At 52.2% G+C, this 13055-nt stretch overlaps 1 protein-coding gene across 1 annotated transcript; it reads left to right on the forward strand.

Annotated features, from left to right (window-relative positions):
* Nucleotides 1–1022: 1022 nt before the first annotated feature.
* On the forward strand, nucleotides 1023–5957 carry RHO (rhodopsin). The gene is made up of 5 exons (XM_054482209.1): nucleotides 1023–1383; nucleotides 3121–3289; nucleotides 4490–4655; nucleotides 4772–5011; nucleotides 5847–5957. Exons 1-5 carry the CDS (start codon nucleotides 1023–1025, stop codon nucleotides 5955–5957), a joined length of 1047 nt encoding a protein of 348 aa, XP_054338184.1.
* The last annotated feature ends 7098 nt before the right edge of the window (nucleotides 5958–13055 follow it).

Here is a 13055-nt window from a genome sequence, read left to right on the forward strand (position 1 = left end):
CACTCCATCTTTGGGGGCATTTGAGTCACCTTTCTACCCCAGTGATCTGCCCAAGCCACTGCCCACTTCCCTCTGGATAAAGCCAGGTTCCCCGGCCTGGCGTTCAAGACCCATTACAACTGCCCCCATCCCAGGTCTTCCCCACCTAGCCAGCTGGCAAACTGCTCCTTCTCTCAAAGGCCCAAAAATGGCCTCCCAGACTGCATCCGCCAGGCAGTCAGGCCCTGTCTCCACAACCTCACAGACACCCTGGGCGGAATCTGCTTCTTCCCACATTTGAGTCCTCCTCAGCCCTTGAGCTCCTCTGGGCAGGGCTGTTTCTTTCCATCTTTGTATTTCCAGGGGCCGGCAAATAAATGTTTAATGAACGAACAAGAGAGTGAATTCCAATTCCATGCAACAATGATTGGGCTCCTGGGCCCCAGGCCATGTGTCTGGCACCGGAAACGGAAGCTGCAGGATGCAGCCCCTGCCCTCATGGAGCTCCTCCTGTCAGAGGAGTGTGGGGACTGGATGACCCCAGAGGTAACTTGTTGGGGAACGAATAGGTAAGGGGCTGTGTGACGAGATGAGAGACTGGGAGAATAAACCAGAAAGTCTCTAGCTGTCCAGAGGACATGGCACTGAGGCCCATGGTCCCTCTTTCAAACCAAGGCCACCAGACTGAGCTGGGATCTTGGGACAGACAAAGTCATGTAGAAGTTAGGGGCCTTCTCCTCCCTTTCCCTGGGTCCTGAGTACCTCTCCTCCCTGACCTCAGGCTTCCTCCTGGTGTCACCTTGGCCCCTCTTGGAAGCCAATTAGGCCCTCAGTTTCTGCAGCGGGGATTAATATGATTATGAACACCCCCAATCTCCCAGATGCTGATTCAGCCAGGAGCTTAGGAGGGGGAGGTCACTTTATAAGGGTCTGGGGGGGTCAGAACCCAGAGTCATCCAGCTGGAGCCCTGAGTGGCTGAGCTCAGGCCTTCGCAGCATTCTTGGGTGGGAGCAGCCGCGGGGCAGCCACAAGGGCCACAGCCATGAATGGCACAGAAGGCCCTAACTTCTACGTGCCCTTCTCCAATGCGACGGGCGTGGTACGCAGCCCCTTCGAGTACCCACAGTACTACCTGGCCGAGCCATGGCAGTTCTCCATGCTGGCCGCCTACATGTTCCTGCTGATCGTGCTGGGCTTCCCTATCAACTTCCTCACGCTCTATGTCACCGTCCAGCACAAGAAGCTGCGCACGCCTCTCAACTACATCCTGCTCAACCTAGCCGTGGCTGACCTCTTCATGGTCCTAGGTGGCTTCACCAGCACCCTCTACACCTCTCTGCATGGATACTTCGTCTTCGGGCCCACAGGATGCAACTTGGAGGGCTTCTTTGCCACCCTGGGCGGTATGAGCCGGGTGCGGGTGGGGCGTGCAGGAGCCCGGGAGCATGGAGGGGTCTGGGAGAGTCCCGGGCTTGGCGGTGGTGGCTAAGAGGCCTTCTCCCTTCTCCTTTCCTGTCAGTGTTATCCAAAGTCCTCATATATTCAGTCAACAAACACCACTCATGGTGATAGCCGGGCTGCTGTTTGTGCAGGGCTGGCACTGAACGCTGCCTTGATCTTATTTGGAGCAATATGTGCTTGTCTAATTTCACAGCAAGAAAACTGAGCTGAGGCTCAAAGAAGTCAAGCACCCTGCTGGGGCATCACACAGGGACGGGTGCAGAGTTGAGTTGGAAGCCCGCATCTATCTTGGGCCATGTTCGCAACACCAAGCCTCTATTTCCCTCGGAGCAGCTGTGCTGGGTCAGACCCAGGCTGGGCACTGAGGAGAGAGCTGGGCAAGCCAGACCCCTCCTCTCTGGGGGCCCAAGCTCAGGGTAGGAAGTGGATTTTCCATTCTCCAGTCATTGGATCTTCCCTGTGCTGGGCAATGGGCTCGGTCCCCTCTGGCATCCTCTGCCTCTCCTCCCAGCCCCTGTCCTTGGGTGCCCCTCCAGCCTCCCTGCCGCGCTCCAAGTCTCCTGGTGTTGAGAACCGCAAGCAGCCCCTCTGAAGCAGCTCCTTTTTGCTTTAGAATAATGTCTTGCATTTAACAGGAAAACAGATGTGGTGCTGCAGGGATAACAGATCCCACTTAACAGAGGGGAAAACTGAGGCAGGGAGAGAAGAGACTCATTTAGGGATGTGGCCAGGCAGCCACAAGAGCCTAGGTCTCCTGGCTGTGATCCAGGAATATCTCCGCTGAGATGCAGGAGGAAACGCTAGAGGCAGCCATTGCAAAGCTGGGTGACGGGGAGAGCTTACTGCCAGCCACAAGCGTCTCTCTGCCAGCTTTGCCCTCTCTCCCCCAGGTCCAGGCTGCTGCCTCAGTCCCATTCTCAGGGAATCTCTGGCCATTGTTGGGTGTTTGTAACATTCAATAATCACAGATCACCCCATTCTGGCCAGAAGGTGGGTGTGCCACATACGGGTGGTTGTTCTCTGCAGGGTCAGTCCCAGTTTACAAATATTGTCCCTTTCACTGTTAGGAATGTCCCAGTTTGGCTGATTAACTAAATGGCCACTCTCCCTATGGAACTTCATGGGGTGGTGAGCAGGACAGATGTCTGAATTCCATCATTTCCCTCTTCTTCCTCTGGGCAAAACATTGCGCATTGCTTCATGGCTCCTAGGAGAGGGCCCCACATGCCCGGGTTATTTCATCTCCCGAGAAGGGAGAGGGAGGAAGGACTGCCAATTCTGGGTTTCCACCACCTCTGCATTCCCTCCCAACAAGGAACTCTGCCCCACATTAGGATGCATTCTTCTGTTAAACACACACACACACACACACACACAGAACTCCCTACCGGGTTCCCAGTCCAATCATGGCCCCCTGATCTGATTCGATGGGCCCAGAGCGCTAAGCAAATAACTTCCCCCATTCCCTGGAGTTTCTTTGCCCAGCTCTCCTCAGCGTGTGGTCCCTCTGCCCCTTCCCCCTCCTCCCAGTGCCAAGCTCTCTCCTTCCCCAAGGCCTCCTCAAGTCCCTCTCCCACTCCTGGTTGCCTTCCTAGCTACCCTCTCCCTGTCTAGCGGGAGTGCGCCCTCCTTAGAGAGGCAGTGGGGTCTGTGCTGACCGCCTGCTGACTGCCTTGCAGGTGAAATTGCCCTGTGGTCCTTGGTGGTCCTGGCCATCGAGCGGTACGTGGTGGTGTGTAAGCCCATGAGCAACTTCCGCTTCGGGGAGAACCATGCCATCATGGGCGTTGCCTTCACCTGGGTCATGGCGCTGGCCTGCGCTGCACCCCCCCTCGCCGGCTGGTCCAGGTAATGGCACTGAGCAGAAGGGAAGAAGCTCCAGGGGCTCTTTGTAGGGTCCTCCAGTCAGGACTGAAACCCAGTAGTGTCTGGTTCCAGGCACTGACCTTGTATGTCTCCTGGCCCAAATGCCCATTCAGGGTAGGGGTGTAGGGCAGAAGAAGAAACAGACTCTAATGTTGCTACAAGGGCAGGTCCCATCTCCTGAGCCCCATGTCAAAGAGAATCCAAGACATCCCAACCCTTCACCTTGGCTGTGCCCCTAATCCTCAGCTAAGCTAGGCGCAAATTCCAATCCTCTTTGGTCTCGTACCCCGGGGGCAGCCCCCTCTAACCTTGGGCCTCAGCAGCAGGGGAGGCCACACCTTCCTATTGCAGGTGGCCATATTGTGGCCCCTGGGAACTGAGTCCCACTCAGCCTCTAGGCAATTGTCTCCAAATGGGGCTGAGATGAGACACAGTGGGGACAGTGGTTTGGACAACAGGACTGGTGACTCTTGTCCCCAGAGGCCCCATGTCCCTCTGTGTCCAGAAAATTCCCACTCTCACTTCCCTTTCCTCCTCAGTCTTGCTAGGGTCCATTTCTTACCCTTTGCTGAATTTGAGCCCACCCCCTGGACTTTTTCTCCATCTTCTCCAATCTGGCCTAGTTCCATCCTCTGGAAGCAGAGCCACTGGACGCTCTGGGTTTCCTGAGGCCAGTCCACTGTCATCAATATCAGGAACCATTGCCACATCCTAATGACGTGCCCTGGAAGCCTCTAGTTTCCAGAAGCTGCTCAAAGATCCCTTAGATACTCTGTGTGTCCATCTTTGGCCTGGAAAATACTCTTATCCTGGGGCTAGGAAGACCTCGGTTTGTACAAACTTCCTCAAATACAGAGCCTGAGGGCTCTCCCCTCCTCCTCACCAACCCTCTGCCTGGCATAGCCCTAGCCTCAGCGGGCAGTGGATGCTCGGCATGCAGGGAGAGGCTGGGTGGTGTCATCTGGTAACGCAGCCACCAAACAATGAAGTGACACTGATTCCACAAGGTGCATTTGCATCCCCATCTGATCCATTCCATCCTGTCACCCAGCCATGCAGACGTTTATGATCCCCTTTTCCAGGGAGGGAATGTGAAGCCCCAGAAAGGGCCAGCACTCGGCAGGCACCTTAGCCGTTCCCAAGTCCCTCACAGGCGGGGTCTCCGTATCTGCCTGTCCTCAGGTACATCCCCGAGGGCTTGCAGTGCTCGTGCGGAATCGACTACTACACGCTTAAGCCAGAGGTCAACAATGAGTCCTTCGTCATCTACATGTTCGTGGTCCACTTCACCATCCCCATGATTATCATCTTCTTCTGCTATGGGCAGCTCGTCTTCACTGTCAAGGAGGTACGGGCCAGGGGGTGGGTGGCCTCACGGCTCTGAGGGTCCAGCCCCCAGCATGTATCTGCGGCTCCCGCTCCCTGGAGGAGCCATGGTCTGGACCTGGGTCCCGTGTCCTGCAGGCCGCTGCCCAGCAGCAGGAGTCGGCCACCACACAGAAGGCAGAGAAGGAGGTCACTCGCATGGTCATCATCATGGTCATCGCTTTCCTGATCTGCTGGGTGCCCTACGCCAGCGTGGCTTTCTACATCTTCACCCACCAGGGCTCCAACTTTGGTCCCATCTTCATGACCATCCCAGCATTCTTTGCCAAGAGCGCCGCCATCTACAACCCTGTCATCTACATCATGATGAACAAGCAGGTGCCTACTGCGGGTGGGAGGGCCCCAGTGCCCCAGGCCACAGGCACTGCCTGCCAAGGACAAGCTACGTCCCAGGGCAGGGGAGGGGGCTCCATTAGGGCTACTGGCAGCAGTCTTGGGTCAGCAGTCTCAATGGGGAGTGTGTGAGAAATGCAGATTCCTGGCCCCACTCAGACCTGCTGAATCTCAGGGTGGGCCCAGGAACCTGCATTTCCAGCAAGCCCTCCACAGGTGGCTCAGATGCTCACTCAGTTGGGAGAAGCTCCAGTCAGATAGTTCTGGAAGCCCAATGTCAAAGTCAGAAGGTCCCAAGCCGGGAATGGGATGGTCCAGTCTCCATAAAGCTGAATAAGGAGCTAAAAAGTCTTATTCTGGAGGGTAAAGGGGTAAAGGGTTCCTCGGAGAGGTACCTCCGAGGGGTAAACAGTTGGGGTAAACAGTCTCTGAAGTCAGCTCTGCCATTTTCTAGCTGTATGGCCCTAGGCAAGTCAATTTCCCTCTCTGTGCTTTGGTTTCCTCATCCATAGAAAGGTAGAAAGGGCAAAACACCAAACTCTTGGATTACAGGAGATAATTTACAGAACACCCTTGGCACACAGAGGACACCATGAAATGTCACGGGTGACACAGCCCCCTTGTGCTCAGTCCCTGGCATCTCCAGGGGTGAGGAGTGTCTGCTTAGCAAGTTCCCTCTAGGAAGCCAGATTTGAGTGGATGGGGCACTGGAACTGTGAGGGGCAGAAGCAGGGAAAGGGTCGGGGCGAACTCACTAACGTGCCAGTTCCAAGCACACTGTGGGCAGCCCTGGCCCTGACTCAAGCCTCTTGCCTTCCAGTTCCGGAACTGCATGCTCACCACCATCTGCTGTGGCAAGAACCCACTGGGTGACGATGAGGCCTCTGCTACCGTGTCCAAGACGGAGACCAGCCAGGTGGCCCCGGCCTAAGACCTGCCTAGGACTCTGTGGCCGACTGTAGGCATCTCCCATCCCCTACACCCTCCCCCAGCCACAGCCATCCCACCAGGAGCAGCGCCTGTGCAGGATGAACGAAGTCACATAGGCTCCTTAATTTTTTTTTTTAAGAAATAATTAATGAGGCTTCTCACTCACCCAGGACAGCCTGAGAAGGGACATCCACCAAGACCTACTGATCTGGAGTCCCAGGTTCCCCAAGGCCAGCGGGATCTGTGCCCCTCCTCCTCCCAGCTCATCTTTCAGGAACACGAGGATTCTTGCTTTCTGGAAAAGTGTCCCAGCTTAGGGATAAGTGTCTAGCACAGAATGGGGCACACAGTAGGTGCTTAATAAATGCTGGATGGATGCAGGAAGGAATGGAGGAATGAATGGGAAGGGAGAACGTATCTATCCTCTCAGACCCTCTTAGCAGCAGCAACTCATACTTGGCTAATGATATGGAGCAGTTGTTTTTCCCTCCCTGGGCCTCACTTTCTTCTCCTATAAAATGGAAATCCCAGATCCCTGGTCCTGCCGACACGCAGCTACTGAGAAGACCAAAAGAGGTGTGTGTGTGTGTGTGTGTGTGTGTGTGTGTGTGTGTCTATGTGTGTGTTTCAGCACTTTGTAAATAGCAAGAAGCTGTACAGATTCTAGTTAATGTTGTGAATAACATCAATTAATGTAACTAGTTAATTAGTATGATTATCACCTACTGATAGTGAACATTCTGATTGGGCATTCAGACAATGGGGTTTCACCCAACCTTGGGGCAGGTTTTTAAAAATTAGCTAGGCATCAAGGCCAGACCAGGGCTGGGGGTTGGGCTGTAGGCAGGGACAGTCACAGGAATGCAAAATGCAGTCATCAGACCTGAAAAAACAACACTGGGGGAGGGGGACGGTGAAGGCCAAGTTCCCAGTGAGGGTGAGATTGGGCCTGGGGTCTCACCCCTAGTGTGGGGCCCCAGGTCCCATGCCTCCCCTTCCCAGTGTGGCCTATGGAGAGACGGGCCTTTCTCTCAGCCTCTGGAAGCTACCTGCTCTTTTGCTCTAGCACCTGGGCCCCAGCATCTAGAGCATGGAGCCTCTAGAAGCCATGCTCACCCACCCACATTTAATCAACAGCTGAGTCCCTGATGTCTTCCTTATCTCAAAGAGCTTAGAAACAAAGAGTGGGAAATTCCACTGGGCCTACCTTCCTTGGGGATGTTCATGGGCCCCAGTTTCCAGTTTCCCTTGCCAGACAAGCCCATCTTCAGCAGTTGCTAGTCCATTCTCCATTCTGGAGAGTCTGCTCCAAAAAGCTGGCCACATCTCTGAGGTGTCAAAATTGAGCTGCCTCAGTAACTGCTCCCCCTTCTCCATATAAGCAAAGCCAGAAGCTCTAGCTTTACCCAGCTCTGCCTGGAGACTAATGCAAATTGGGCCATTAAAAGCTCAGCTCCTATGTTGGTATTAACGGTGGTGGGTTTTCTTGCTTTCAAACTCTATCCACAGGATAGATTAAAACTGCCAGCTTCCACCTGATCCCTGACCCTGGGATGGCTGGATTGAGCAATGGGCAGAGCCAAGCAGCACAGAGTCCCCTGGGGCTAGAGGTGGAGGAGGCAGTCCTGGGAATGGGAAAAACCCCAACTTTGGGGTCATAGAGGTGCAGGTAACCCATAAAACTGCAAACAAGCTTTGTCACCTCTCTGAGCTTCCTTATCTGCAAAAGAGAATCTTAAAACTGACCTTGGCTGGGCACAGTGGCTCACACCTATAATCCCAGCACTTTGGGAGGCCAAGGCAGGCAGATCACGAGGTCAGGAGTTTGAGACCAGCCTGACCAACATGGTGAAACCCCGTCTCTACTAAAAATACAAAAATTAGCTGGGCATGGTGGCGTGTGCCTGTAATCCCAGCTATTCAGTGGGCTGAGGCAGGAGAATCACTTGAACCTGGGAGGCGGAGGTTGCAGTGAGCCGAGATTGCGCCACTGCACTCCAGCCTGGGCAACAGAGGGAGAGTCTGTCTCAAAACAAAACAAACCAACCAAACAAACAAACAACAACAACAAACAAACACTTGATCCTAAGAGGATTAAATGGGACTGTGGACTTTAAGTGGCCAGCCTACTGCCTGGCATGCAGCAGATGAGACTATGGCAATACTGGGCCTCAGCTCAGAGCTGGCCTTACTAGAGACCCTGTCCCAAAGGGGAACAGGATGGAGCTATAGCTCCCAAGAGTCGCCCCCTCCTCCAAGGTGAGAAAGGGGGACAGGAGCATGAGATAGCAGATCCTCAGTGCCTTGGTGGGGCCGGGGCACATCATGCTGGGATCTCTATCATTGTCCCTCTTTACTCTGACTCACTAGATAATATCAGTCAGGATACTTTTGGTTACAAGTGATAGGAAATTCAGCTCATTTGGGCTGAAGCTAAAGAGACACATTGTTGGCTCACATGAACAAAAAGCCCAGGGCTTCAGGCACAGGGTATCACCATGCCTGAGATGGGGATTAATTCTGTGATTGGCCAAGCCTAGGTCACCTGATCATATGTAACTCATTTATGCCTGAGGTTGCAATTTTTTGGATTTTTGCAATCAGACCTTGGTGATGACCTTGAGCAGTGGGATATAAATAACTCCCACATGCTTAGCGTTCCAATAATGGAACACTAGGCATACGCAGGTCTAACTGCATCACCATGGCTGGAATGGGGATTCATCCTCTGATTGGCCAGACCTAGGTCACATGCTCACCCTGCAGCCCAAGCAGGCTGAATGCGGAGAGGTAGGTTTCACAAAGGAAAGCCCAGGTGCTGTTACCTGAAGTAGGACGGCAGGAGGCAGGGTGAGCAGAGCCAACATCAACCCAGAGGGAATGGAATCTAAGTTGGTGTTTTCTGGGCACGTGGCTGGACCAGGCCTCCCTCCCTCATCATCTCAGGGACATGAGGGAGAAGACTCCTATGGGTGGTCCCGAAGGTCTCACCCTTTGTTTTGGATGCTGTGTTGGGCCAGGGTGGCAGTGGGTGGGACAGTGGCATCTTAGCTGTCCTGACTTGCAGGCAGCCCATTCCAGCTCCCCGCCCCAACCCCCAACCCAGTCCACTTTTTCTGAGAAATGGTACATTTGCCCCAGCCTCACGTCCAGAGGAAAATTTTACTCTAACACCAGAACATTCTCTGGTTTGTCCTGATAGAAAGGAAAGCCTCCACCTCCTTAATTTACAAATGACTTGACAGCTGCTTCGTGGGCACTTGCATACATAAAGAGAAGGAGCTGCTGCAAGCTGCAGCAAGTTTGTCCCCACTTCATCTCCAGGCAGCCAGCAGATGCACAGAGTGCCTCTTGGGTACAATGGCAGCTCCATTCAACCAAACCTGAGCAAGTTGACCCCATGCCAGAATGCACTGGGGACTTGGAGATGAATTGGAGCCTAGAGACCAAGTCTCTAGGCTATGACCTGGCCTGCCTCATGGCCACAGAGCTCTCTCACGCCAAGGGAGACATGCACCCCTGAAAGCCTGAGGTGCCCCATAAGAAGAGAGTGGGTGCCCTTCCCAACTATGTAGCTTCAGGGCTACAGGGTCCCTTTCTTTCTTTCTTTCTTTCTTTCTTTCTTTCTTTCTTTCTTTCTTTTCTTTCTTTCTTTCTTTTTCTTTCTTTTTCTTCCTTCCTTCCTTCCTTCTTTCTTTTTCTTTCTCTTCTCTTTCTTTCTTCTTTTTCTTTTCTTTTTTTTTTTTTTTGAGATGGGGTCTCACTTTTGTCACCCAGACTGGAGTACAGTGGTGCCATCATAGCTCACTGTAGCCTCGACTTCCCAGCTTCAAGCAATCCTTCTGTCTCAGCCTCTCAAGTAGCCAGGATCACAGGCACACCCCACCACACCCAACTTATTTTTTATTTTTTGTAGAGATGGAGTCTCCCTATGTTGCCCAGGCTGGTCTTGAACTTCCAGCCTCAAACGATCCTCCTGCCTTGGCCTCTCAAAGTGCTGCGACTACAGGCATGAGCCACAGCACTTGGTTTGGGCAAGTCCTTGAATTGCTCCAAGACTCAGGCCCCTCAGCTATAAAGGAGAGAATTATCCCACTTGGTAGAATTGTCTATAGGGACTAATAAGATTAATGGTGTAAAGGGTGCTGTGCACAGTAGACATTCAATAAATGTGAATTCCCTTCCCAGAGACATGAACTAAGTTCAAAGGAGGCAGCCCCTTGTGTGGTGGGAAATTGACTTGTAAGGAGATTAACACAGAGAGGGGGGTCTTGCAAAGCGGGGAAGCAAGTGCTAACTGCCCCCAATATTCATTCCCTTTCCTTCTATTAATAATATCATCCTAGGTTCTAGCTGGGCACCTGGTTGCTCAACACAAGACAGCATCTTTCAGCTTCTTTTGCACCTGTGGTGGCAGGACATTAAGGTCCAGTCATTGTAGGGTACTCAGAAATGATGTGTGCAGTCTCTAGGTTGTGCATTTCAGAGAATGGAAGTGCCCTCCTTTTCCTCTCGTCTTTTCTTCCTGCTGGCTGGAAAGCAGTCATGATGACTGGAGCTTCCCTCTTGTCTTTTCTTCCTGCTGGCTGGAAAGCAGTCATGATGACTGGAGCTTCCGCACCCATATTAGATCATGAGATAGAATCTGAGGACAGAGAATGGCAAAGTGTTCTCTGGTGTGTCTCACCATGGTTCCCCCATGCTGCCTTAACAGCCCTGGCCAACTTATGCTTAAAGAGTTTCAAGAGGGAAGAATTTCATGGTTTCTTGTTTAAGTCACTTGTGATTTTGGAGTTATAGCCAATTTCTTTTCCTTCCTTCCTTTCCCTCCCTCCCTCCCTCCCTCCCTCCCTTCCTTCCTTCCCTTCTTTCTTTTCTGAGACAGAGTCTTGCTCTATTGCCCAGGCTGGAGTGCAGTGGCACGATCTTGGCTCACTACAACCTCCACCTCCTGGGTTCAAGCAATTCTCCTGCCTCAGCCTCTTGAGTAGCTGGGATTATAGGCACGCACCACCTCGCCTGGCTAATTTTTTGTATTTTTAGTAGAGACGGGGTTTTGCCATGTTGCCCAGGCTGATCTCGAACTCCTGAGCTCAAGTAATCCGCCTGCCTCAGCCTCCCAAAGTGCTGAGATTACAGGATGAGCCACCACGCCTGGCCTATAGCCAATTTCTTTACTAAAACAAAGGGCTTCCAGGCTGCAGCCCAGGAACTTAGGAAGATCGAAGTGCAGGTCCTCTCTGAACTTCAGCTTCTCCATGTATAAATAAAATAGTGAATATAAAATATTTACATGGATGTCGAATGTGGCAGCTGTTACTATTTCTACCCCGCCCTTTATACATTTATTGACTCAAAGTCAGGAAAGAAAAGTCACAAATGTCCTGATGTTACAGGGGCTGGAGTTACACAAAGCAGACACCCTAAAACTGCTTCCAAAAGTTCAGAACTGTGATCTTCAGAACTGTAGGACAGTTCACATGTAGGCCGACCCCATTCAGTGTTTCATAACTAGTTCTCAGCAGAAGTTACATTTCATACAGGCCTCAGTAAAAAATCGCAGAAGCTCACCAAGCGGCCCGTCGTCCCCGCAGTCTGATGCTCAGAATTACCATTTCCCTGTAAAAAGGCAATCCTCTAGAGGAATTTTTAGATCATGCAGCACATTTTAGAGCTTCTTCCCTTCAAATGCGAAACTCGATCCTGGCACAGCCGGGAGCAGGGTTTCGGAAGAAGCTCGTGGGAATGTTTCTATCGCTGAGTGTTGCTCTACTTCTCAGTTCTTGGAAGTGTCCCATAAATGTGATCAAAATTGCTGCCCCCACTTGTGCCAACTTCCATTTGCCTCTTTGCTTCGTCTCCTGCTCCAGCATAGTCCCGGAAGATGGTTTTCAGGCCTCCAGCACTGGGACCTCCAGGCATCACAGTAATGGGTACTGAGCACTGACCGTGTGCCAGGTGCTGCGCTGGGCACCAGGGATACCACCAGGAACAAGACAGATACAGCCCTGCTCCTCCCCCAGAGCGCAAAGCCTGGAGACACGGAAGAAGAGCTGCGATTCAGAGCGCTTGAGGCTCTCCAGGAGCAAGGCTGGGGCCTGGCAGAGCCCAGAGGAGGGGCCCCTAACCTTCTAGAGGCCAGGCAAGGCTTTTCTGAAGATGCGGCATCTACTCTGAGGCCAAAAGATGAGTGGGAAAGAGTCCAGAGAAGGGGGGCAGTGCGTACAGAGGGGCCTTCTAGTCCAAGTGTTATCAATTGACTTGTACGGCAAGACAGACAACCCCAACACTTCATGGCTTAAAACAACAAACTGCATATCATTCATGATTCTGGATCAGCCAGGCAGATCTGCTGATCTGAACCAAGCTTGGTCGATTTCGGCTGGGTTCATTCAAGCATCTGTGGTCAACTGGAGGGTTGGCTGGGGACTGGCTGGTTGACCCTCGGATGGCCAGGTAACAGGGGTGACGGCCATAGGCCTCAGCATCTGGCAGGCTAGCTAGGGGCTAGTTAACATGGCAATGGGACTGGCATACCATCATTTCTGCTGTTGGTCAAAGCAAGTCATAAGATTTAAGGAATCCACTCAGATTTAAGAAATGTGGGAGGGGCCAGGTGCAGTGGCTCACGCCTCTAATCCCTACACTTTGGGAGGCCAGGTGGGAGGTCACTTGAGGCCAGGAGTTCAAGACCAGCCTGGGCAACATAGCAAGACTCCATTTCTAATATATATACGTACATATATATACACATACATATATATATGTATATATATACACATACATATATATATATATATACACATACATATATATGTGTGTATATATATATATATATTGTTTTTTTTTTAATTAGCCAGGCATAGTGGCATGTGCCTAAGTCCCAGCCACTTGGAAGACTGAGGTAGGAAACCACTTGAGCCCAGAAGGTCGAGGCTGCAGTGAGCTATGATTGCACCACTGCACTCCAGCCTGGGCGACAGAGTGAAACCCTGTCTCAAAAAAACAAACAAACAAACAAGAAATGTGAGGGGTTGCAAAGTTGCATTGCAAATGGGCAGAAGTGAAAAATTGGGGGCAGTTCTGCATCAATTCAACA

This window comes from Pongo pygmaeus, chromosome 2, assembly GCF_028885625.2.
Source record: "Pongo pygmaeus isolate AG05252 chromosome 2, NHGRI_mPonPyg2-v2.0_pri, whole genome shotgun sequence".
NCBI classification, from domain to species: domain Eukaryota; kingdom Metazoa; phylum Chordata; class Mammalia; order Primates; family Hominidae; genus Pongo; species Pongo pygmaeus.